Here is a 27,502-nt window from a genome sequence, read left to right as displayed (position 1 = left end):
GTTTATAATGCAAAATAAAAAAAATTACTAGGAATGTTATATAGCAGAATATGAAAAAAAAATTTTTTTTTTTTTTTTCAGAATTGTTTTTGTTTATAGCGTTTTTGCTATAATAACATTTTTTTTTATTTTGCTATAATAAAATATTTTTCCTGACAGACTCCATGGCAGCATACGTATCGGGTTTGGCCCCGCCTCCAAACCTACCCATAGGACCTCACTCCCATAAATCTTTGCTCCTGTTCAGCACACGTGTTCTTTTTTTGTCCTCCAAAGGATTACCTGATATCCTACCTGAAGATGGATTCCGGGTGATGGATGGCTCTACCTGTCGGGTATGGAGCTCTCCAATAAGCCCCAGCTGCTGCGGGGTATGGAGGAGGGGCGAAGATGTAGCAGCCTTGGCCAAAAAGCCCAGCTGCTGCGGGTGGCCGGTACCCTTGAAAGAGATAAGTCCGGTGTGCATCCATCCCTGGTGGTCTGCGGTTCGTGAGTACACTCCATGGCAGCTATGTTATATGCTTATATTTGCCTTTGTTTATATGTTTTTTTTTTCTCTTACCTGGTCTTTCCTGCCTTCCCTGGTGGCTAGTGGTCCGGGGCCGGTCAGCGGTTCACTTCCTGACCGGCCGCCGGTGCGGTGCGCTACTGCGCATGTGCGGCGCCTCCAGAACGAGGCTTGGTTCTCGCGCGTGCGCAGTAAGAGCGCGGCGCATGCGCAGTGAGTTGGCGTCGGCGGCGAGCGCTGATGACGTCACCAGGCGCCATATTTAAACCCCAGAACTGTCAGCAGTGTTGTGTTTATACACACTGCTGATACTGGGTGTTCCATACTCCGCATCTGATCGGTTTTTGGACGCCTGCTGTTCGTTGCCGCTCTGCCTGCTAACCTCTGGTTCTTGGTGAAGTACTGGCCCCAGTTTGGGAGCCCCCCGGGAGCCCCCCCCCCCCCTCCCCCCCCCTCCTCTTTTGCTGGTTTTCTGACATTGCTGTCCGGCTCATTCTTGTAGGTCAGCATCAGAATGGAAGCTACTTTGCCCTCCGGTGGTCAGCCCGCCCCTAACAGGTATTTGGGGCTTCTTAGTGGGGCTGTGGGTTATAGGGGGTGGGGGTAGGAACTCAAGTGTTCCTAGCTTCCTGTCTGTTTTTTCTGTTTTTTCTCTTGTTCACAGCCCTCCTCGTTCAGAGACTAGGCACTCTTCTCAAAGAAGTGAAAGACGCTCAAGCTCTCGCCACCGGCACTCTACAGGAAAGTCCCGTTCGGGCTCACATCATCAAAAATCATCTACTTCAGCCAGCCACGCACGGAGACCTGACAAAGCAGGTTGCAGAGGCTGTGGCGCTAGTGTCCCGGAGAGGAAGCTTTTCTGTGATAGATGTTTCTCCCAGGCTGCGGGAGAAAGGGATACTTCCGATCAGCGCATTGAGGCTTTGGTCAAGAGAGTGGTTAAGGACTCTTTGGCAGAGTTGGGTGTCAGTCGTTCTCAAGACACTGCAACGGCTTCCCCAAGCCCCTCCCCTGTAGCACTACAGGTACAGGAAGATTTCGAGTCAGCCCACACAAGCCATCAGTCGATGCTCTTGTCAGGTAGCGACTCTGAAGATGAGGATCCCTGCTTGGGTTTTGAATATACCTTGGTGCCTTCCCTGGTTAAAGCGGTCAGAGAGACCTTAAATTGGGAGGAGTCAGCTGTTCCCCCTCCCAAGCAGAAGAAGTACTTTAAACAGCTCAATAAGGAGCGTGTTAATTTTCCCTTCCTGGGAGAGTTGGGTGAAATCATCTTGGAGGAGTGGAAAAAGGTGGAACGTAAGAATTCCTTAGTATCCAAGATGGCTAAACTTTACCCCTTCAAAGAGGATGATGTGAAACATCTTGAGTCCCCTCCCCTAGTTGACGCAGCAGTCATGAGACTGGTCAAGCACGTGACCCTTCCCTTAGAGGATACGGTCTCATTTAAAGACCCGTTGGACCGAAGGATGGACTCTGATTTGAAGAGAATCTACCTTACAGCAGGTATGGCCTGTAAGCCAGTCCTGGCTTTGGCTGCTCTATCCAAGGCCATGGAGTCTTGGGCTGATGTGGTAGACGAATCGGTCAGATCTGTTTCGGAGGAGGTGGCCAGAAGCGCTCCAATCCAGGAGCTTAGGCTGGGCGCGTCGTTCCTTGGGGAGGCTTCCATAGACTTGATCCGTCTATTGGCAAGAGTTATGCTGTCCTCGGTCACAGCTAAGAGAGCTCTTTGGCTCCGCCCTTGGGTGGCGGATCCGGCATCAAAGCAAGTTTGGTGCCGTATTCCCTTTGAGGGGTCCTCCCTTTTCGGGAATAAACTGGACGAGGCCATAACCCGGGCTACAGGCGGTAAGTCTGGGTTTCTTCCCCAGGATCGGCGCCAGTTCAACGTCAAGAAAGGACAGCCTACCAGAAAATTTGTGCCTGACCGGGCCAGGGAAGCTCGTTCTTATAGACCTGGTCGGGAGTTCAACCGGAACTGGAGATCCAGACAGTCTTCCAGGAAGACGACAAAGAATGTCTCCTCTGGGGACCGCGAGCCCACTAAGTCCTTTTGAAGGTGGGCCCGCTCAGACATGTCGGGTGGGTGCACGTCTACGCTCCTTCCGACATGTCTGGGCGGCTTCGATTCAGGACCCCTGGGCCGTCAGGACGGTGTCTTCAGGCCACAAGTGGGTCTTCAAGGAGAGGCCAGGCTCAAGGTTCCTGCCTACTGCCATACCATGTCTAGAAGAAAGGCGTCAGATTTTGTTTTCTTACGTCGAAGCTCTCATTGCTCAAGGGGCTGTCATCTCCGTTCCAGAGTCAGAGCGAGGCCAAGGAATATATTCTCCGCTCTTTCTGGTCCAAAAGAAGAACGGATCATGGAAGACCAGTAATAGATTTGACCTTCTTGAACAAATTCATAAAAAAAGAAAGGTTCAAAATGGAGACCCTGTTGTCCATACAGCAGTCAGTCCAGCCGGCAGATTGGATGGTGTCCATCGACTTGAAAGACGCCTACTTTCATGTCCCTGTGGACGAAGATTTTCAAAGGTTTCTCCGGTTCGAAGTGGGAGGATTACATCTTCAGTTTATCTGTCTCCCATTCGGGCTCTCAACATCTCCACGGACCTTTTCAAAAATCTTATTGGCCGTGGTAGCCCTACTGAGATTGAAAGGTATCCGTCTTCACCACTATTTGGACGATCTACTCCTGTTGTCCCAAGACAGAGACCAACTATTAGTTCATCTGGAGCAGGTCGTGTCCACTCTCCAGAAGTTTGGTTGGTTACTCAACAAGGAGAAGAGTCACCTGATTCCAACTCAGTCCCTGATCTACTTGGGCGCTCTGTTCGACACAGAGAAGGCGACTATCTCTCTTCCAGAGGAAAAGATAGGGACTCTCCGAGACAGGATTCGCTTTGCCCTCTCATCCTCTCATCTTCAGGCACGTCAATGTCTGAAGGTGATCGGGACTATGGTCGCAGTAGTCCCCATGGTGAAGTGGGCCCTGTGGAGGATGAGACCCTTTCAGAAGGGATTCCTTCAGCAATGGGATACGTGGCATCTGGATCAACGCATCTTCCTAACCCCTTCAATGAGAGCGAGTCTTCCTTGGTGGCTATGCAGAGACCACCTGCTGAACTGCCACTCTCTGAAACCAGCTCCGTGGGTAGTGGTTACCTCGGACGCCAGCAACATAGGCTGGGGTGCCCACTGTCTGTCGGAGGTGGCACAGGGCAGGTGGGAGTTTTCCACTCGAGGAATAGTATCCAACATACTAGAACTCCGAGCAGCATTCCAAGCTCTTCGAGCATTTGCTCACCTGACAAAAGACCAACCTGTCATGCTGCGCCTGGACAACACCTCAGCAGTGGCATACATCAGGAAACAAGGGGGTACACGCAGCTGGTCCCTATTGAGGGAAGTGGAGCCGATTATGTCCTGGGCACAGAAAAATCTCTCGAATCTTTCAGCGGTTTATGTTCCAGGAGTCCAGAATGTCAAAGCAGACTTCTTGTCCAGAGTGGATCTGGACAACAACGAGTGGTCCCTTCACAAGGAAACGTTCGACTGGATCCTAACATTGGGGTTTTCTCCAGAGGTAGATCTCTTCGCCTCCCCCTGCAATCACAAACTGCCGAAGTACTACTCAAGATTCAGAGATCCACAAGCATCAGGGATAGATGCACTCTCGGATCAGTGGAGATTCCACAGGGCATACGCCTTCCCACCAATTCCGATTGTGTTGCAGTTCCTTCGGAGACTCAGGTCGGAGCCAGTGGAGGTAGTGGCGGTGATTCCCTTCTGGCCGAACAGGCCATGGTTTCCCCTTCTGACGCTACTCAGTGTCCAAGATCCAATCCCGCTACCCTTCAGACCGGACCTGTTGTCCCAGGGGTCTGTACTCCATCCATGCCCAGACCGTTTACATCTCAAGGTCTGGATGTTGAGAGGAGGAGGTTACAGGCTTTAGGCTGTCCAGAAACGGCAATCTCGACACTACTTAGTGCTAGAAGAAGCTCAACGAACAGGGTGTATCAGAGAATCTGGGAAAAATTTTCTGCACAACTGAATACAAGGCCTGATCCTCAATCTTCAATTAAGATCCAGGATGTATTGAGCTTTCTCCAATCAGGACTGGATTTGCCTCTATCAGTGAGTTCGCTCAGAGTCCAGGTCTCGGCTATTTCTGCTTTTACAGGGATCTCCTGGGCCACTCATGCCCTAATTCGTCAGTTCTTCCAAGGGGCAGTGAGAATCAGACCTCAGAGAAAACCCAGGTTTCCCAAGTGGGATCTGCCACTAGTTCTGGATTTCCTGGCGAGTCAAATTCAAGACATGTTTGATTCTTTGACCATAAGAGAGCTTACACTGATAACAGTGTTTCTGGTGGCTATAACCTCAGCAAAAAGAGTGTCGGAAATTGGGTCCTTTGGGACACAAGAGCCTTTCTTAACCTTTTTTCCTGACAGAGTGGTGCTCATCCCCATGCTGGATGCGAGACCAAAAAGGACCTCTGTCTTCCATGAAAACATAGAAACAGTATTACCAACCTTTAGACAGGAAGAGGAAGAATCTTCGGTTCATCCGCTGGATGTTGGAGAGTGTATTAAGAGATATTTAAATGCCACTTCCTCTTTCAGAAAATCAGAACATCTTTTCGTTACCTTTTATGGAAAAAACAAAGGTTCAAGAGCCTCGACGAGATCCATTTCCTCTTGGATCATCCAGACCATCCAGTGGGCTTATAGGGCTAAGGGCTTGACCCCTCCAGCAGTAGTTACAGCTCATTCGACGCGGAGCATCTCTACCTCCTGGGCAGTATCCAGACATGTGGCTCCTGAAGTCATTTGCAGAGCAGCATCGTGGTCCTCTATTAACACTTTCTTATCCCATTACTGTGTTGAGCCAGCGGCTCTTTCTTCTGTGAATTTTGGTTTGCAAGTCCTGTCTGTTTGACAAAATGCATTAAAACTTTTCTGTTCAGCACCTGCCCACCCTGTGTGTACGGCGAGTTATTTCCCGATACGTATGCTGCCATGGAGTCTGTCAGGAAAACGGAAAATTTATATCAAATACTTACCGTAATTTTCCTTTCCTGATGGACTCCATGGCAGCAGGAGTTCCCTCCCGGATTTCTGTGGAGGATAGTTACAGAACACGTGTGCTGAACAGGAGCAAAGATTTATGGGAGTGAGGTCCTATGGGTAGGTTTGGAGGCGGGGCCAAACCCGATACGTATGCTGCCATGGAGTCCATCAGGAAAGGAAAATTACGGTAAGTATTTGATATAAATTTTCCGTTTTTTTTAATAAAATAAAAAAAAAAAAAAAAATCGCAGCGGTGATCAAATACCACCAAAAGAAATCTCTATTTGTGGGAAAAAAGGACATCAATTGTATTTGGGTACAGTGTTGCACGACCGTGCAATTGTTAGTTAAAGTAACGCAGTGCCGAATCGCAACAAATGGCCTGGTCATTAAGGGGGAAATCCTTCCGGTCCAGAAGTGATTAAAGTAGCGCAGTGATAAATAGCAAAAAAATGGCCTGGTCATGAAGGGGGGTAAGTAATTCTTCTGATCCAGACGTGGGTAATAAAAGTAGTAGATTACTTCCAACATATTACTATGTACAATACTGGGCAGAAGTTTTAGGCAGCTGAGGAAAAAAAAAAAAAAATAACGTCCGGTACAAATGCTTTTATATATTTTTATTTTACCGATTTCTTTTTATCAATTTTACACCTGAAAAGTGAACGACCAAAAGAAAAATCTTCATCAAATGATTACAATGACCTAATTTTTGGCTTAACAAAAAAAAACAAAAAAAAAAACAAAAAAAAAAGAAACAGCATTATTTCCAAATGTTACTCTAATAACACACAAAGTCCTTGATTTCAGAAATAAATTTACAGTCGATTATAAAATTCGAGTCGAATATCGACTCGAATTTAGGAAATTTGGATGAATTTTGTTTTAATTCTGAGAATTTGGCTAAATTAGTTTGTACTGTAATATAGGGATTCAGATATACTGCCTGGCCAAAAAAAAAAGTCAGAACAAAAAAAAAAAAAGTCCGAACAAAAAAAAAAATAAGCAAAGAAGAAGACGAAAGAAGGAAGAAGGAAGGAAGGAAAAAGAAAGAAAGAAAGAAAGAAGAAGGAAGGAGGAAGAAGGAGGAAGAAGGAGGAAGAAGGAGGAAGAAGGAGGAAGAAGGAAGAAGAAGGAAGAAGGAAGAAGAAGGAAGAAGGAAGAAGAAGGAAGAAGGTCACACACTCTAATGTTTGGTTGGCTTTGATTACGGCACACATTCGCGGTGGCATTGTTTGGATAAGCTTCTGCAATGTCACAAAATTTATTCGCGTCCAGTGTTGTATTCATTTTTCACCAAACCATGGGAGAGTCGGACCACTGGGCAAAGCCTTCTCAAGGACATCCCAAAGATTCTCAATGGGGTGAAGTTCTGGGCTCTGTGGAGGACAATCCATGTGTGAAAATGATGCCTCGTGCTTCCTGAACCTCTTTCACAAATTGAGCCCGGTGAATCCTGGCATTGTCATCTTGGAATATGCCCGTACCATCGGGGAATAAAAAAAAAAAGTCACACACTCTAATATTTGTTTGGCTTTGATTACGGCACACATTCGCGGTGGCGTTGTTTGGATAAGCTTCTGCAATGTCACAAAATGTATTCCCGTCCAGTGTTGCATTCATTTTTCACCAAATGATGGGAGAGTCGTACCACTGGGCAAAGCCTTCTCAAGGACATCCCAAAGATTCTCAATGGGGTGAAGTTCTGGTCTCTGTGGTGGCCAATCCATGTGTGACAATGAGGTCTCATCCTCCCTGAACCACTCTTTCACAATCTAAGTCCGATGAATCCTGGCCTTGTCATCTTGGAATATTCCCGTTCCATCAAGGAAGAAAAAAAAAAAAAAAGGTCACACTCTAATATTCCGTTGGCTTTGATTACGGCACGCATTGGCGGTGGCATTGTTTCGATAAGCTTCTGCAATGTCACAAGACTTATTTCCGTCCAGTGTTACATTCATTTTTCACCAAGATCTTGTATTGATGGTGGGAGAGTTGGACCACTGTGCAAAGCCTTCTCAAGGACATCCTAAAGATTCTCAATGGGTTGATCACCACCGCTCAGGCTCAATCAGCTGTGATCTGCAATCCAGCTGGGTGCTCCCCTCGGCTCACCACCGTGAAAGTATTTGTAGAACAAGAAATAGGTTGCACTCCGTCATGGAATGAAGTTGCTTGAATTTATTGAAGTATCGTCATGCCAAACATCTAAACAGATAGGAACTGTTAATGTTTCACACGGGTCTCCGTGCTGGTTCACAACCAGTGTTGCATTCATTTTTCACCAAACGACGGGAGAGTCGGACCACTGGGCAAAGCCTTCTTAAGGACATCTCAAAGATTCTCAATGGGGGTAAGTTCTGGGCTCTGTGGAGGACAATCCATGTGTGACAATGATGTCTCGTGCTCCCTGAACCACTCTTTCACAATTTGAGCCCGATGAATCCTAGGAATGTCATCTTGGAATATTCCCGTGCCATCAGGGAAGAAAAAAAAAAAAAAGGTCACACATTCTAAAAGTTCCTTGGCTTTGATTACGGCACACATTCTCTGTGGCGTTGCTTCGATAAACTACTGCAATATCACAAGAATTATTTCCATCCAGTGTTCATTTTTTTGCATTAATTTTTCACCAAGATCTTGTATTGATGGTGGGAGAGTCGGACCACTGCGCAAAGCCTTCTCAAGGACATGCCAAAGAGTCTCAATGGGGTAAGTTCTGGGCTCTGTGGTGGCCAATCCATGTGTGAAAATGATGTCTCATCCTCCCTGAACCACTCTTTCACAATTTGAGCCCAATGAATCCTGGCATTGTCATCCTGGAATATTCCCGTGCCATCAGGGAAGAAAAAATCCATTGATGGAATAACCTGGTCATTCCGTATATTTAGGTAGTCAGCTGACCTCATTCTTTCGGAACATGCAGTAACTATCCATAGGAGACTTACTGCATGCTGAGTTAGTTGCTTAGTTAATTCCAGGTGGTGACTTTTTTTTTTTTTTGGCCAGGCAGTGTATATCCAAATAACGAAAAATCAGAATATCTATTCGGTACGAAACAAACCGCACATGTCTAAGCAGAACAAATCACAGTACAGTAAAACCTTGGATTGAGAGCGTTTTGCAAGACATGCAACATTTTTTTTACAAAATTTTAACTTGATAAACAAGCGATGTCTTGTTATAGAAGTAGCGTCACGTCACACCTGAGCATAAAAGAGAAGAGGGCGCCTCTAAGTGTAGCAATATGGTTACATTTATTGAAGGTTCAACATTTAGCAACTCACATGGTTGAGGATTAAAACAGGAACATCGAAGTATGTAGACATCCGGGGTAAAGGTGTCCACGTAGACCGTCGTCCTCACCGCCATCTACGTCATCCCTTCCACACTGCGCTCCATGAGCGCTTCAAGCCTCGCTTTCAGATGGCTCCACTGCAGGGTAGTCTTCCCAGGTCACGACTGCAGACTGACAGCGGTGAGGTGAACGGTCTATGTGGACAGCTTTACCCCAGATGCCTGCATACTTTAGATGGCATTTTATGGTTACACCACCTATCATGAAAAGATTAAAGCAATGTGATAGGTTGTTCAGCCAATCATCAGCATCAGCCGGAGAGTCGAAGAAGCGGACTGAGCCTTCATATGGAACTCGAAGGCTATATTTGATATTCGTCTTACAAAGCCTCCTAAGAACACCATTGAAAGTTTTCCTCCTGCGTTGTAGTTTGGCGGAAAAATCTGAAAATAGCAGGACAGACTTATTACCTTAAGGAAGCGAGGGGGGTATTACCGAAGGGAAGTGTGGAGGGGGGGGGGGGGGATTACTGTAAGGAAGCGCGGGGTGTTTGCGGACTTCTAAGAGGATCTTGTCACGATCACTGTAATTGAGGAAGCGGACCAAGAAAGAACGAGGATTCCTTTCAGGTATGGCCCGTCCTGTAGGTACGCGATGAGTGCGTTCAACGACGTAGGTTGGAGAAACCTCAGTGAGGCCCAGCAGATTTTTAACGAACCCTTCTGCAAACTCCGCTGGATGGTCACCCTTCCAGGAGGCCCAGCTCCCGAACATTATTGAGCCTTGGATCTATTTTCAGCATCACCTGATTTAGCAACTAGCGCATTCATTGTGCGTTGGAAATCTGCTATCGTTGTGGTGTGGGTGGCTGTAAGGTCTTCAGCAGTGGATATCCTAGATTCTGTTTTGGTCAGCCGCCCTTTAATCTTATCAAGGTCATTCCTTATGAGATTACATTCCTCTGTAAGGTGGTCTATGTGCTCTGTTCAATGGCGGCTAGGATCGCGGCCGTACCATCCTGAGTAATTGGCGCGGGGGTCACCACTGCTGAAGATACCCGGACTCCATTTACAATTCCGCAAGCAGGGCCTGTAACTTCCCCACCAATACAGCTTCAGGACGAATGGATGGTTTGGGTGGTGGGTGGCCTGAAAACTTGGCCAAGTTAGGGGCAATAGGGCCAGAGGCAGGGATGGTAAAATATATCTGCACCAAATACTGCGGTCCCTGTGCCCAGAGTCACCCCAAGAAACTTCTACACGGCCCAGGTGGTGTCAGCAGCAAAGATAGGGTTGGTGGCAGTGGTATACAGCTGTCAGCACAGAGGGGCACCCCAGCGCATCAAAGTGGTATGGAATGCTGCTTATGAGGGTCCCTGTAGTCATCCAAGATGGCAGACAGCCTCAGGACCCCCAGAGGGTCGTTTTAAAGTATTGTTTCACTAAAGCCCCCCCCCCCCCCCCCCCCCTGTACAGAACAATCAACAGGGGGGTCAGGAGCAAGGGCGGATAACACTGCTAGATGTCAGGATGCACTCACCCTGTCCCGCAGCAGATGAATGAGGCCTGCTCCTCTCTGGCAAGATGGCGGTTGGAAGCCGGCCGCGGGTAGGAAGAAGGCAGCGGGCGCCTCCAAGGCCACATTCCCAGGCAGTCCTTCCAGTCGATTTGGACGAAGGCAAGGACAGTGCAATGCTGCCAGGAAAAAGGAAGGAGGGCTTGTGTTTCTCATGGCCTGAGGATGGCGCTGAATACGGCCAAGATGGCAGCGGGTAGGAAGAAGGAAGCGCACTCCCAGGCAGTCCTTCCAGGCAATTTGGATGAAGGCAAGAACAGTGCAATGCTGCCAGGTAGGATGGAGGGCTTGTGTATCTCAGGGCCTGAGGCACTGGATATGGCCCAGATGGCAGTCAGCAGCGTGTCGCGGTAGGACTAAGGCAGCCTGCGCCCACAAGGCCGCACTCCCAGGCAGTCCTTCCAGGGGATTTGAGTGAAGGCAGGGGCAATGCAATGCTGCCAGGAAAAATTATGGAGGGCCTGTGTCTACCAGGGCCGGAGGATGGCAATGGATACGGCCAAGATGGCAGCTGGCAGGAAGAAGGAAGTCTGCACCTCCAAGGCTGCACTCCCAGGCGATGTGGATGAAGGCAGGGACAGTGCAACGCTGCCAGGTAGGATGGAGGGTATGCGTCTTTCAGGGCCTGAAGCGCCGTTATGGCCAGGATGGGGGCCAGCAGTGGGCCATGGGTAGGAGGAAGGCAGCCTGCACCTCCAAGGCTGCACTCCCAGGGGATTTGAATGAATGAAGGTAGGGACAATGCAATGCTGCCAGGATAAATGATGGAGGGCCTGTGTCTCTCAGTGCCGGATACGCCCAAGATGGCAGCGGGCAGAAAGAAGGCAGCCTGCACCTCCAAGGCTGCACTCCCAGGCGATGTGGATGAAGGCAGGGACAGTGCAATGCTGTCAGCTAAGAGGATGGAAGACTTGTTTCTCTCAGGGCCTGAGGATGGCGCCCTATAGAGCCAAGATGGCAGCGGGTAGGAAGAAGCAAGCCTGTGCCTCAAAGGCTGCACTCCTGGGTGATGTGAATAAAGACAGGGACAGTGCAAAGCTGGCAGGTAGGAGAATGGAGGCCTTGTGTCTCTCAGGGCCTGAGGCGCCAGATATGGCCAAGATGGCGGCTAGCAGCCTGGGCCCCCAAGGCTGCACTCCCAGGCGATGTGGATGAAGGCAGTTACAGTGCAATGCTGCTAGGTAGAGGGATGGAGGGCTTGAATCTCTTTGGGCCTCAGGATGGCACCGGATATGGCCAAGATGGCGGCCGGCAGTGGGCCGCAGATAGGAAGAAGGTAGCCTTCACGTTTAAGGCCAAACTCCCAGGCAGTCCTCTCAGGCGATGTGGATGAAGGCAGTTACAGCCCAACACTGCAAGGTAGGATGGAGGGCTTGTGTCTCTCAGGGCCTGAGGTGCCAGATATGGCCAAGATAGCGGCTGGCCGCCTGGGCCTTCAAGGCTGCACTCCCAGGCGATGGGACAGAAGCAGTTACAGTGCAATTCTGCCAGGTAGAAGGATGGAGGGCTTGAATCTCTTTGGGCCTCAGAATGGCACCGAATATTGGCAAGATGGTGGCCGGCAGTGGGCCACAGATAGGAAGAAGGTAGCCTTCACGTTTAAGGCCGAACTCCCAGGCAGTCCTTCCAAGCGATGTGGATGAAGGCAGTTACAGTGCAACACTGCCAGGTAGGATGGAGGGCTTGTCTCTCAGGGCCTGAGGATGGCGTCCAATACAGCCAAGATGGCAGCGGGTAGGAAGAAGGAAGCCTGTGCCTCAAAGGCTGCACTCCTAGGTGATGTGAATGAAGACAGGGACAGTGCAAAGCTGGCATGTAGGAGGATGGAGGCCTTGTGTCTCTCAGGGCCTGAGGCGCCAGATACGACTAAGATGGCGGCTGGCAGCCTGGGACCCCAAGGCTGCACTCCCAGGCGATGGGGATGAAGGCAGTTACAGTGCAATGCTGCCAGGTAAAAGGATGGAGGGCTTGAATCTCTTTGGGCCTCAGAATGGCACCGGATATTGGCAAGATGGCGGCCAGCAGTGGGCCACAGATAGGAAGAAGGTAGCCTTCACGTTTAAGGCCAAACTCCCAGGCGATGTGGATGAAGGCAGTTACAGTGCAATGCTGCCAGGTAGGATGGAGGGCTTGTGTCTCTCAGGGCCTCAGGATGGCGCCAGATATGGCCAAGATTGCAGCGGGCTGCGGTATCAGCTGGGCGCACCAATCAGGCGGTGTGCCCATGAAATAATGGCAGTTGTAGGGGTATGGAAGGAAGCCTGATAAGCTGCGCTAGATAAGGTCCGTGTCAAGATTGGAGGCACGTGAGGATTCAGGATTTCTGGAGCTCCTCTCTAAAGCATCTGCCGCGGCTCACAACCAATCACGCCCCCCCCCCCCCAAGGTTCTCTGATGTTTAAGAAGTTAGGACTTCAGTAAAAAAAAAAAACAATTCCCGCATTCAGGGCTGGAATTCAGTTTTTCCCGAGTGTAGCATATCTGACGTTCAGTAAGATTGGACTTTCATGAAGGGAATTTTCTAGACTATAGAAGAAGCTATGCATAGGTTCTATTGGTTGAACTAGATGGACTTGTGTATTTTCAACCAGACTAACTATGTACCAACTCACCAGTGTGAGAACCACAGTGTTTGTTAAACTCTGACTTGCGTGAAAAACATTTCCCACACTCAGAGCAGGAATACGGCTTCTCCCCCGTGTGAGATCTTTGATGTTTAACAAGGTCCGATCTCTGTGGATAACATTTTCCACACTCCGGGCAAGGATACGGCCTCTCCCCCGTGTGAGATCTCTGATGAATTTTAAGATGGGCATTCTGTGAAAAACATTTCCCGCACTCGGGGCAGGAAAATGCCTTCTCACCCGTGTGAGTGGTTTGGTGAGTTAGAAGGCCTGATCTTTGTGTAAAACATTTTCCACACTCAGGACAGCAATACGGCTTTTCACCCGTGTGAATCCTCAAATGGGCATTAAGATGGGATTTATGTGAAAAACATTTCCCGCACTCGGGGCAGGAATATGCCTTCTCACCCGTGTGAGTTCTTTGATGTCTTACAAGGTCATTTTTTTCGCAAAAACATTTTCCACACTCAGAACAGGAATGCAGTTTCTCACCAGTGTGAGATCCCAGATGTTTGTTAAGATGGGACTTGTGTGAAAAACATTTCCCGCACTCGGGGCAACAATAGGGATTCTCCCCTGTGTGAGATCTTTGATGCGTAACAAGAGAAATTCTCTGTGAAAAACATTTCCCGCACTCAGGACAGGAATACGCCTTCTCACCTGTGTGAGTTCTTTGATGTCTTACAAGGTCTGATTTTTTTATAAAACATTTTACACACTCAGGACACGGATACGGCTTTTCCCCCGTGTGAAACTTCAGATGGGAATTAAGATGGACCTTCTGTGAAAAACATCTCCCGCACTCAGGGCAGGGAAACGGCCTCTCACCCGTGTGAGTTCTTTGATGTTTTGCAAGGTTTGATTTTATCGCAAAACATTTTCCACACTCAGGACAGGGAAATGGCTTCTCCCCTGTGTGAGATCTCTGATGTAAAACAAAGTCATAAACTCGTGGAAAACACTTCCCGCACTCGGAGCAGGTGTATATCTTCTCACCCGTGGGCAGTCTCTGATATTTAGAAAAAAATGACTCAGGTGAAAAATATTTCCTGCCGTCCTCCATGTGATCTCGCCTGATGTGAAGTCCACCATCCCTCACAGTACGAGGTTGCTCAGAGTCAGAGGGATTCCATGGTCTATCCACACTGTGAAGTCCACCATCCATAGTTGAGCTCATTGTCTTTTCTCCACCACAATCTCCTGTGATGTCCTCATCTTCCATTTTACAACTTGGAGATAAAGTGAGACGATCCTTTGAGGGTTTCTCCATGGCGTGTCCTGGAAAAATATAAAAACATCATCAATAGATCTGAGAGGGTTAGTTCACTTCCATCAAGATTCCATCTGGATCAGGTAGATATGAGTGAGCAGATGTTCTCTGTGGATGTCCCAACCACCTGGGACTCTTCCCCTCTTCAGTCAAAGGGCCTTTGGTCCTCTTCCCAGATCACTTCTACATTTACACAGCCTTGTCAGAAGAGCAGGAACCAATGGGGACTGGGAGGTCCATGCTCTTTACACAACCACAAGTCTAGGTACTGGGTCATGTGATCTCTGATAAACAAGAGGGTCAAAGTTCAGACTTGAAGACCCTTTACCATAGAACAAGTGACCATAGGCCTAGGCTTCTGGTGATATGCAGCACTGGAGGGAGCTTATAGCAGTGTTTTCTCCTGGACAGATAGGTTATTTTAATGTTATCCCCTATCCCAATTACATTAATAGAGTTTTATGGTAACATTTATCTATAAGTCTGCTGGAAGAAGAGGGACCAACCTAAGAAAGGGTCAATCTGTGTTCTCATATCTGTGCTACTGTAACTAGGAGTGACACACAACCTAATACTGCCAGCTGAACCCCAGGACGGGTATCAGTACAGGGAGGGGACCATTATATACCTATTATTGGCTAATATCACTCAGCTCCCGCCCTACTCTGGACCAATCAGTGAGCAGTAACAGAGCAGAGATAAGAGAAGAATATATTATGGGTCACCTGTGCTGATCTCTGTAGGAGTGTCCTCCTCTATGAATGTCCTCGTCATTCCAGCCTCCTCCGTATATTGCTGATCATCCCTCACATACGTCTCTTCTACTTCACCCTCAACTTTCACGTTCATCAGATCTTCACCCTAAACCAACAGAATGGCAGAAAATAACATCTGTAACATAGAAGTTTTTATGATGTGAGATCACATAGAAAATATCATCTTGTAGAGTCCACACATCGTCTCCACATGTCAGAGTGTTCAATCACTTTATGTTCCCGACCCTCAACTCCACCTACCTGATGATGGTGGGGGATGGTGTGACCTTCCTGTGTGGAATCCCAGGAATACAGAGGACAGGGACATCTCTCTGGTGGGTTCCTGGTATTAGGCGGGTCCATCATATCCTTGTGTCCTTCAGAAAGCTCCTCCATCACTCCGTACTCCTCATCCTCCTCTTTATACTCTTCTTTAACAATATTAGAATCCCTGAGGTTTCCACTCTGAATATATAAAATACATTTATTGTAACAAACAACCTTGTGTAAAAAATGATACTATCAGTGATTGTTCCTCATCTACCTGATGATGGTGGGGGATGGTGTGATCTTCCTGTGTGGAATCCCGGGAATACAGAGGACGGGGACATCTCTCTGGTGGATTCCTGGTATTAGGTGTTTCTATGATGATATCCTTGTGTCCTTCAGAAAGCTCTTTCATCACCCCATACTCCTCATCCTCCTCTTTATACTCTTCTTTAATAATATTCCAATCTCTGAGGTTTCCACTCTAAATATATCAATACATTTATTGTAGCAAACATGCTTGCGTAGAAAATATAATTGCCAGTGATCTTATTTATCTACCTGATCAGGTTTTGCATAGTTATGATCTTCCTGTGTGGAAAACAGAGGACAGGGACAACCCTCTGATGGGTTTCTGTAGTTAGACGACTCCATCATGGTGTCCTGGTACAAATCTTGGTTTCCTTTTGAAAACTCTGACTCCTCCATCACCCCATCCTCCTCTTTTATCTCTTCTTTAACCTCAACTTTAGAATCTCTCAGGTTTCCACTCTGAATATATAATAAAAATGACATCAATGGTAACAATGCAGATAATGTACAGATCCTAATGATACTATCAGTGATTGTTCCTCATCTACCTGATGATGGTGAGGGATGGTGTGACCTTCCTGTGTGGAATCCCGGGAATACAGAGGACGGAGACATCTCTCTGGTGGGTTCCCATTACTGGATCCATCTGTAGGAAACACACACACTGACTGAATACATTGTTTCTATGTGTTTATTAGATGATGGGGGATCTAGGTGGAGCCTCCGTACTGCTCTCTCCTTTACAATAAAGTCTCCTCTTACCCGGTGATGTGAGGGGCGGCTGATTCTCCATCATGACGTCCTTGTAGAGATCCTTGTGTCCTTCTAAATACTCCCACTCCTCCATGGAGAAATAGACAGTGACATCCTGACACCTTATAGGAACCTGACACACACAATGATACAGTCACCATCCAGACACATCCCTTGTCTGTTACTGGATAATGTCCCAGAATTCCCAGCACCGCTCACCTCTCCTGTCAGCAGCTCCATCATCTTCTTGGTGACTTCTAGAATCTTCTGCATGTTGTGTCTCTCAGGTTTTAGGGAGTCACATGGAAGCACTGTGATGGTCATATGATCACCTGACTTCAGAAGAGGAAATCTCTGTATTGGAGAACCAATAGGAATATCATGTTAGATTCCCAGAATTCTCCTCACCTCTGCGGTTAGGTCTGTGTATTATTAATAGAGATAAGAGTGATGTCATGTGATCTCCCAGAATCCTCCTCACCTCCCTGGTCAGGTCTGTGTTTTATTAATAGAGATAACAGTGATGTCATGTGACCTCCGAGAATCCTCCTCACCTCTCCAGTCAGCATGTAGATTATCTCCAGGGTGAGGTTTAATATACTCTCGGTCATGTGACTCCGGTCCTCTTCCATCCTCATTGATCATGTGATCTATAAATGTTTCCCTGTAGACCAATAATTGATAAGAGAGAATGATCTGGACTGTATTGGTTGTAAAATATTAGATGTATGGGGGGATAATATGAGGGTTTCCATCATGTAACAATAGTGGGAGAACACTACTCCTCCCCCAAAATACGCCCCTTCTTAACCAATGACACCTCAAAGCAACAAATTCACTCCCAGCTTATCTCTTGTCTGGATTACTGCAACTCCCTTCCGACCTCCATACAGGATATCCCCCTTCATTCTATCAGAAATTCTGCTACCAGACTTATCCACCTTACGAAAGACTCCATGTCCTCCACTCCTCTCTGCCAATCTCTCCACTGGATTCCATTCAGTGTCCTCCACCCCTCTCTGCCAATCGTTCCACTGGCCTCCATTCAGTGTCCTCCACCCCTCTCTGCCAATCGTTCCACTGGCTTCCATTCAGTGTCCTCCACCCCTCTCTACCAATCGCTCCACTGGCCTCACCTAATAAATAAAATTCAAAACACTAACAACAACATACAAAGTCATCCATAGATCTGCCCTGAGCTACATCACCAACTTTATCTCAATATATCACCCAAACCGTACTCTCCGCTCCTCCCATGACCTCCTGCTGTCTACCTCCTTCATCTTCTCCCCCCTTGCACACCTTTGGGACTTCTCCAGAGCCTCTTCCATTCTCTAGAACTCCCAACCCCAATCTGTGCAAATAGAAAATATCTTATTACCTCCTCTACTGCCACTTTCAGCAATGTCTCCTCTCTACTTCTTCCCAACTCACCTCTGACCCGGAACTTCCTACTTATAGCTGACATCACTTCCTGTTTGTACCTGACATCACTTCCTGTATTCCAGAGTGGCTTCCTGTCTTGGTAGAAGTGAGATCACCATCTTGTGGATATCAGAGTAAGTCCCCACCCGAGAAACCTCTCATAGTATGAGCACGGCCATGTGCTGTTTTATGTATGTACTGTACACCGATCAGCCATGGTCCCAAGGCGTGGGGTCCCTCCCAAAATCCATAGCAGACCTTTATCCGAGCATGCAGGCCAGGAAAGGTGGGGGGGACGAGCTAACGCCCACCTCCTGAACTATAGCAGGCCACATGTTCTCAACATGGAGGGGTGCCTTTGCGGGAGGGAGACTCCACCTCCAAAGCACCATGTCCCCATTTAATGGGGAGAAGAGCCTGTTCCCCACAACCATGGGTGGTGATTGTGGTGGTTTGTGGGTGGAGGACTTATCAAAATCTGGAAGCCCCATTAACAAGGGGGCCCATGGATCCCAGTCCCTCCTTTTACACGATGTGTCCCATCCAGGGACACACACTGAATGACAGGTAAACATAGGGATGGGATCACCCAGTGACGTCACCAGGTGACCCCTGCCCTCGTGTATACTTGTCGTTGGGCGATTGTGTCTCCATGGGACATGTTACTCTCAGAATGACAGGTAGATGTGATGTCACCGGGTGACCGTGCCCCCATGTTTACTTATATTTTGGCGTGTGTCTCTAAATGGGACATGTCCTCTTCATGCTTTTTTTTTTTTTTTTTTTTTTTTTTTTGTGGGTTGCATTCATCGTGATTGACTTTGGATCTACTTCAGGGGACATTTATGTTTTTTGGGGGAATTTTACATTTGACACTTTTTACTCCATACTCATTCAATTAGAGGAAACTGGTATAGGGCGGACCCCTTTGGTAAAGAAGCTTCTAGATTTCCATAATCCCCCACCCACAGACCCCCACAGCCACCACCCATGGTTGTGGGGTAGATGCCCTTGTCCTCATCAACATAGTGACAAAGTGCTTTGGGGGGGGGAGGTCCCCTTCCCGAAAGCACCCAACCCACCATGTTGAGGTTATGTGGCCAGGTATGATTCAGGAGGGAGGGTGCACTTGCCCTTCCCCTCCTTACCTGGCCTGCGGAACTGCATGCTTGGATAAGGGTCTGATATGAATTTTGAGGCGGGACCCCTCATTTTTTCATGGGGCTTCCCTCAAAATCAATAGCAGATCTAATGGTCTGGTATTAGGGATGCACCGAATGTTCGGCAACCGAAATTATTCGGCCGAAAATAGCAAAAAAAGCACTTTCGGTGCCGAATAAGTAAAAAGGCCGAATAAATTTGTGCCGAACAATGACGTTTTTAATGACGCGGATGGTGGGTCGGTAAGCCCAGATTGCCATCCCCGAGCATCACTGTAAACATAGCCGGAGGCACTACAGGAAGCAGAGCGAATGCTTCCTGTATAGCCTCTTAGCACCGGCTTCTGTCACAGGCGGAGTGATACCAAATGTACTCCGCCTCCGCCTGTAATAGGGCACAGGAGCCATACAGCAAACATCGACTGCAGATGGGAGGGAGGGAGGTAAGGAGAGACATGAGCGGACAGAGACACGAGAGGACAAGAGAGAGAGACACGAGAGGACAAGAGAGAGACACGAGAGGACAAGAGAGAGAGTGAGAGGACAAGAGAGAGAGTGAGAGGACAAGAGAGAGAGTGAGAGGACAAGAGAGAGAGTGAGAGGACAAGAGAGAGAGAGAGAGAGACATGAGAGGACAAGAGAGAGAGAGGACAAGAGAGAGAGAGAGACATGAGAGGGCAAGAGAGAGACATGAGAGGACAAGAGAGAGAGAGAGAGAGAGGACAAGAGAGAGAGAGACATGAGAGGACAAGAGAGAGAGAGACATGAGAGGACAAGAGAGAGAGAGACATGAGAGGACAAGAGAGAGAGAGAGAGACATGAGAGAACAAGAGAGAGAGAGACATGAGAGGACAAGAGAGAGAGAGAGAGACATGAGAGGACAAGAGAGAGAGAGTGAGAGGACAAGAGAGAGAGAGACATGAGAGGACAAGAGAGAGAGAGTGAGAGGACAAGAGAGAGAGAGACATGAGAGGACAAGAGAGAGAGTGAGAGGACAAGAGAGAGACACGAGAGGACAAGAGAGAGGACAAAAAATTGGCAAAATAAATGGAAAAAATGCGAAACCCCGCGTTCGGTATTCGGCCTTCGGCCAAGCATTTCATTATTATTCGGCTTCGGCCAAGAATTTCATTTCGGTGCATCCCTATCTGGTATAGATTGGGGGACCCCCAAGCTGGTTTTTAATGTTTAACCGGAATTTCTCTTGTTTACAATTTGCTGACAGCGGGGAATCCTGCTGACAGCAGATAAGTCATGGTTGATAAGGACGCGGTGGCCACCCGTTCCTTAACAACCGGCTCATCTCAATAAATCTGAATGCCGAATAAATCTTTTTTTTTTTTAACAGAAACATTTTATTAATAAAAGTATCGGTCATAAAATCAAACATTGCCAACAAGGTATATACAAAAGAAAAAGATGAATGTAGCAGTAAAAAAGGAAAAACAAGTGCACATATATCACAGTACGGTTAAAGCACAAGAAAACAGTCCATCATTTAGGAGCATAGAAACATCAGGCAGGGCCTTACTTAGATGTCACCCCTCAGAGACAGTGGGTCCCCTTTGAGGGGGAGCAGTAGGGGAGCTCCAGAGGGCGAAGTTGAGGAAGGCCGAACACCAGCCCTCCCCCCCTGCGCCCCCGGCCAGCAACCATACAGCATCAACCTTACCACCAGGGCTCATAATACCATTCGGCAGCCTCGGGCGACTAAAGCTGTAAAGATCTGGCAGCAATCCAAGCATCCCAAATCTTCCCAAATTTTTGGGGGGCATTGTCGTCCCATATATGTCAGCTTGTAAAGGTGTAGGGCCGAGTCCACCAGCGCCCACCATTGTGCGACGGTGGGGGGAGCATTCCCCTTCCACTTCTGCAGCAAGGCTTTCCTAGCATAAAAACATAGAAAGAACAGCAGGAACTTAGGATATTTCGCCTGCGTTACCAGATCCCCCATACCTAAAAGGAGTACCCTAGGATCTAATGGCACGGGCAAATTCAGTACAGAGGGCTACGCTCCTCCGATAATTCTGAATGAATGGGCAGTCCCACGTGACATGAAAAAAGGTTCCCACCGCCTGCTGACATTTAGAGCACAAGTCCGATTGGGTGCCAAACCTTGTGGGGTGTAGTACGCCCTATGCAAGAATTTCAGTTGGACGAACCTATCCCTGGCCGGGATTACCGTGGGTATGTAATGAGGGATGCATTGGTCCCAGTCATCCTCCAACAGCTCAGGAATGTCCTGTCGCCACTGTCGGAGCAGGAGGGGATCGTGTTCCAATCGTCCACACGTGAAGCGGCTGAATAAATCTTAAATCTTAGTTTTAACTTTATTCAGATTCGTTATTATGTTCATTAGGAAATTCGGATACGTCCAATTCTCAGAAAATGAAATATTTGGTCTGCAGAATGAATATGAACGAACCGAATCACACATTTATAGTTGTAAACCTCAGACATGAAATATGAACAAAGCATATCCCTCTATAGTGTGTACTTGTCTCTATCCAGAGCACTAAGTTCCGTTTCTGTCTGCTGCTTCGTTCCTCTGCTATTAGCATGAATCATTGACAAGTTTCCTGACACCAAGAAATATATGGTGACAGGGGAGTGACCTCCAGTAGATTGACAGCCTCAGCTCTGGTCCTGTGTGGAGGGGGGGGGGGGGTCTCTTCCCTCCAATCAGCTCTAAAAGCTCTCCTCATTGACTTCTTCGGTGTGTAATTTCAGAAATCTGCCCTCCTTTCTTCTAAACTCTCAGACAAGCTTTAAAAATACAGCACTTTGAATGGCTATAGAAAAGAGAGGGCTGAAAATAAACAGGTGCAACTTATGTAGGAGGGTTTGTTTCATCTCTGAGTATCACCTGAGGCTGGTCACTTCACTGGGTATATGTAAGGATACCTGGCTTTATTGGTTTGGCTATGGAAGCCCAACATGTGAACGATAGCAGCATCTCTGAATCAGGAATTTCTGCCATGTTGCAACTAGGTAGTCTACTTTTCCGCAAGGTCCACCATCTCATATGAAGTGCATACTTCGTTCGGTGTGAGACAAGGAAGATATATCCAAGGAAATTGTTCTTGGGATGAAGCCTTTTTAAAAATGGGTCTGGGCCAGCCTTAAACTCTTAGCATCATCAAGGGTCAGCTCACTGTGTATCTGATAAGGTTCCACAGACCACTGGCTTCCCATTCTTTGATCAAGACCTTAGGAGAAGTGCAGCCTAACACTAAAATCGCTACATCTATAGACATCCACGATCTGACACTAACCTATCCAACCCTGTAAAGAAGAAATCAGTATACATACCTTTTCTGAAGCCAATCCAGCCTGATGCCACACTTTTCGCTGTGAAGGTGGGTGCAGAGGAGGTAGCCGACAACGGAACCCCCATAGTAACTCTATGGGTGATGTCACCTTCCATTTATTTCACAGCCGTTGTCGGCTGTGTCCTCTGGAGAGTGGACCAGATCAGGGAGTGAGCCCGGAGCTGGGACTGCTATTCTAGGCCTATGGACAACTCTACAGAAGAGAACAGCAGCCGTGTGAGAGGACCTCTGACCTGGTTGGCTCATCCACCGAGGATGAAGCCTTTCAAATCACGAGTGCTTAGGCGCTATCTTAAAAACACTAGTTATATTTGCAAGGAGGAGTGGAGAGGAGTTTGAGGATCCCTCATTTGAATACAGCTGAGCATTTTTCTACATGCTCCATATCTATGGGGCTCTGGTAAGCAGTCTCTGTTGGACACTGTGGTGTTGTGTGTTACCATTTCACACGGAGGCTGGTGATGGGATGTCATCCTTTTCTATGGACTTTCATGTGTTCCATTTTTAGCGCTACATTTGGACTTTTACCTTTTAAAACCTGCCAGGGATTATCCTTCCTCCACTCTCACTCACAAGGTTGTGTCAGGGGAGAACATCAGCCATTGACAAAACACACAGGATGGGGCCAGGATGTGGTGACATCATCCACCAACTACCTGCGGAAAACTGCAAGATGGGGGCTACATGCTTTAAAAATATAAGGCCTACAGAAAAAAGCACACTAAAGCTCCATTATGGAAGTTATAGAGAGACTGCCTTGACACAACTATACATCATACATAAAGCCTATCTAACCCAACTAAGAATCTCTAAATATTGCTTAAATTATAGCCCACAATTCCTTAGCTGTGACAGACAGCCAGGTACTTTTCTACATTTAATTTGGACATGTCCAAAAATTCAAGCTTGGGTACAAATTATTATTTTTCTACACGACCACATGGGCTCTCCACTTCAACTAGGCCCTAAACCATGTGGGACGGTACTTACCGTCACTGGGAGTGAAAGACAGATACTTACTGGTTTGGATTGCTTCAAGTGGGACAGTAATATTTGTCAGCCATGTCTCTTCAGAAATATGTGAGTATTATTCCTGTTCGATTCTGAACATGTTCGTTGAAAGAACTAATCACATTGGCTTCTGTTCCATGTCCTTCAATGTCAGAGACAGGCTCTCCCTATTGTTTGTGTATTGAGATAATGTGTATTGTATTGCAGGAGCTCGAGGACGAGCTAGTTAATTGGCAAAGGTTGATTGAATCATTGTCCTCTGTTAGTTGCTGAGTGGAAATAGTATACTGTTTGTGTTGGTTGTTCTTTAGATATGTTAATTCTATTTCTGTATACAATTTTATCCGCATATGATAATGTAACCAGGTAACCCCTGACCTGTGTGTGTGGTAATCTGATTGGGGGGGGGGGTCCATGCTGTATATCAATTCTGTGTGACTGTTCAATAAAGGAGATTCCAGTACAAGCTAAGTTGTCGACTAGCTGTGTATGAGGGCGGCTGGAAAAATCTGGTATATATGTTCACGACTGGGAGGAAGTCGTATACTGATGGAAGACCACAAGTACAGTGTGGATTGAGGTTCCGTTACACCATGTATATTAGTACTACTCCCTGATATTAATGTGGACAAGTTCTTTACCACCTTCTTACGTGAAACCCTTTTCAGTGCCCAAATAAACTTGTGGCTCGGAGTTGGATGCAAACCAGTCCCCCTACCCTACAGTAGACACAAACAAAAAGAAGGGCGCACCAGCCTAGCGCATTATCCTCAGTAAGCTTTTTATTGATAAAATATTATAAAATGGCTACTCACAAACATGCGATGTAAACCAGCATATCAACTCCATCGAACAGCGTCCATGATGTAAGAGTTCGATATCTCATAAAAATAGAGGCCTCGAAACGCGTTAGCCTTTCTATTTTCATGAGATATCGAACTCTTACATCATGGACGCTGTTCGATGGAGTTGATATGCTGGTTTACATCGCATGTTTGTGAGTAGCCATTTTTTAATATTTTATCAATAAAAAGCCTACTGAGGATAATGCGCTAGGCTGGAGCGCCCTTCTTTTTGTTTGTGTCTACAGTGTTTTGTCGACCACCCCGGTCGTAGAGGGCAGCAAGGCTTAGCCATTAATGGATGCCATGTGAGAGTCCCGGGATAGAGGCAGTCTGAGAACCTGATTCTGAGCGCAGGAGCAAGGTGTCAGGCATCGCAAATTTCTTTCTGGAGCCCCTACCCTACAGGCATGGTTGGCAGAAATAAACTCCATCCTCCCATACAAAAAAATGTAATACCGTCACAGAGGCTGCCCAGCTAAATACAACAAGGTCTGGGATAGATGGTTGGAACAACCCGCCACATGCAATGAATTAAATCTTGAAGAAGACAAATAGTAAGAATGGGAAACACTTTGCTGAATCTCTTCTATAGAATATAGAACAATAAAAGCTTATTGTATTCTAAAGGGACCAAACAGTTTGAGTTATGAATATAAACGTCAGTACTATGTGATATGTAACTGTCAACGGAAATTGTGCAATGTATAGCTACTTTGGTTTTAACCTAGCTGAACCCCAACCTCCTTCGTATGTGTTTTGTGCTATGTGACATTTATCATGCTATTTTGCTTTACTTACAAATAAACTTATTTTTTTTTCAACTTTAAAAAAAAAAATAAAGAGAGACTGCCAAGATCAAGAAACCTGTTGTCCTGAAATCACTAAATACCGAGAGTCCTGTTCATTAAGGAAATGGTGGACCAGCTATAACAGGTAAAATTACTTTTAGTGTATTCCTATTGCATAGACATGATTGTTCATTTTCTTTAGCTAGAAAAGGATAGAGGATTTGAATGTGTGTATGCACATTTATAGTACTCTATATGTCTTGTATTGCTTTTACTGTCAATGTAGTTTGTATACACAGCAATCTTGTTCAGTAAAAGTATATTATTATAGTAATGAGATTGTTTCCTTGGGTTTACTGCAAGAATCAGAGAGCCAAAAAAAGAAAATGCTAAATATCTTGTGGTTGGGGGTGGTGATGTGGTTGGAGGTGGTGATGTGAATGAAGGTGGTGATGATGATGAGGTTGGAGGTGGCGATGATGATGAGGTTGGAGGTAGAGATGGTGATGTAGATGGAGGTGGCGATGATGATGAGGTTGGAGGTGGTGATGATGTGGATGGAGGTGGTGATGGTGATGTGGTTGGAGGTGGAGATGGTGATGTGGTTGGAGGTGGTGATGTGGTTGGAGGTGGTGATGTGGTTAGAGGTGGAGATGGTGATGTGGATGGTGATGTGGTTGGAGGAGGTGGTGGTCATGTGGTTGGAGGTGGTGATGATGATGTGAATGGAGGTGGTGATGTGATTGGTGGTGGTTATGGTGATGTGGTTGGAGATGGTGATGTGGATGGAGGTGGTGATGTGGTTGGAGGGGGTGATGTGGTTGGAGGTGGTGCTGTGGATGGAGGTGGAGATGGTGATGTGGTTGGAGGTGGTGATGTGGATGGAGGTGGAGATGGTGATGTGGTTGGAGGTGGTGATGTGGTTGGAGGTGGTGATGTGAATGGAGGTGGTGATGGTGACGTGGTTGGAGGTGGTGATGTGATTGGTGGTGGTTATGGTGATGTGGTTGGAGGTGGTGAGGTGGTGATGTGGTTGGAGGTGGTGATAGTGATGTGGTTGGAGATGGTGATGTGGTTGGAGGTGGTGATGGTGCAGAGGAGGAATTACAAAGGCAACAAAAATAATTAGGGGAATGGAGGGCATCGGCTATGAGGAAAGACTACAAGCACTGAACTTATTCTCTCTGGAGAAGAGACGATTGAGGGGGGATATGATATCAATGTACAAATACTGTACTGGTGACCCTAGCATAAGGAACAAACTTTTTAGAGTAAGGGAATACAATAAGACACGTGGCCACTCACTAAAACTAGAGGAAAAACGGTTTAACCTTAACGTACGTAGGGGGTTCTTCACTGTCAGAGCAGTAAGGATGTGGAATTCTCTTCCGCAAACAGTCGTATCAGCAGGGAGCATCGATAGTTTCAAAAAACTATTAGATGGGCACCTTAAAGACCACGACATACAGAGGTATACAATGTACAACATACAGGGGTATACAATGTACAACATACAGAGGTATACAATGTACAACATACAGGGGTATACAATGTACAACATACAGGGGTATACAATGTACAACACACAGGGGGTATACAATGTACAACATACAGGGGTATACAATGTACAACATACAGGGGTATACAATGTACGGTTAACAGCAAACACACACACATCATAGGTTGAACTGGATGGACTGTTGTCTTTTTTCAACCTCACAAACTATGTAAATTATGGGTGGAATGATAGATGGGTCTATGAACTGATGGACTTCTCATTGGAACCTACTACAAACGTCATGGAATTTTTGATAAGGGGAGAGTCGGCTGTTCCGACAAGTACAAGGTGGTAAAAAAAAAACTACTAAGACACAGGATTAAGATCTTAATTGCATTTTTATCAGCTACATATGAAATGTTACATCTAGAAATTTCATATTTTCCACTTTCAGCCAGCAGGTGGCACTCTCCAAGCAAATGAAGCTTCCTGTACAGGCTGATGACTACTGCACAGGAAAGTCTTGTAATGTAGTCTGATCTCCGCTTCTCTCTCATCCATATCTAGAATCTCTCTCAGCATGATGTCTTCCTATGAAGCTTCTGCTGAAGAGCCGGGGAGATCAGACTACACTGCTAGAGGGACTCAACAAGCAGTGATATTCCCTCCGTTCAGAGTAAGCCAGACAGAACTTTATGGGGGGGGGGGGGGGACAAATCTTACTACAGGCTTCAAAGTGTTTCCTACATGATAAAGATCAGAGGAACGCTCACCCCCGTGTTTTCTGAGGTGTATATCAAGGTGGGCTTCTTCCCAGTTTGAAATCTCTGATGTACGGCAAAATACGATCCATAAGAAAGCCATTTTCTGCACTCAGGACACTAATACACCTCAAGGGTTGTGTGGGTTCTCTGAGGTTTGAGAAGATAGGACTTCAGTGAAAGCATTTCCTGCACTCAGGGTGGAAAAAACGCTTTTCCCGAGTGTAGCAAATCTGACGTTC

General features: G+C 46.9%; 2 protein-coding genes across 2 annotated transcripts in view; one reads left to right on the top strand and one right to left on the bottom strand.

The window, feature by feature from the left end:
- The window catches only part of LOC309564456 (uncharacterized protein), a 32,256-nt gene extending 17,898 nt beyond the window's left edge, over positions 1–14,358 (bottom strand). The window contains exons 1-2 of the mRNA XM_082269086.1: positions 13,072–14,358; positions 9,137–9,327 (exon numbers count right to left, since the gene is read on the bottom strand). Of these exons, the coding sequence (XP_082125212.1) occupies positions 9,137–9,327; positions 13,072–14,353 (1,473 nt within the window). The 5' untranslated portion in view covers positions 14,354–14,358. The remainder of the gene's footprint in view (positions 1–9,136; positions 9,328–13,071) is intronic.
- Positions 1–27,502, top strand: part of LOC309562915 (uncharacterized protein) — a 523,709-nt gene that overhangs the window by 172,151 nt on the left and 324,056 nt on the right. The window lies entirely within an intron of this gene.

This window comes from Pelophylax lessonae (genome assembly GCF_965119305.1).
Source record: "Pelophylax lessonae genome assembly, chromosome: 9".
In the NCBI taxonomy this organism is placed as follows: domain Eukaryota; kingdom Metazoa; phylum Chordata; class Amphibia; order Anura; family Ranidae; genus Pelophylax; species Pelophylax lessonae.
Note: the sequence above shows the minus strand (reverse complement) of the source record. Positions and strands in the feature narration are given on the sequence as shown.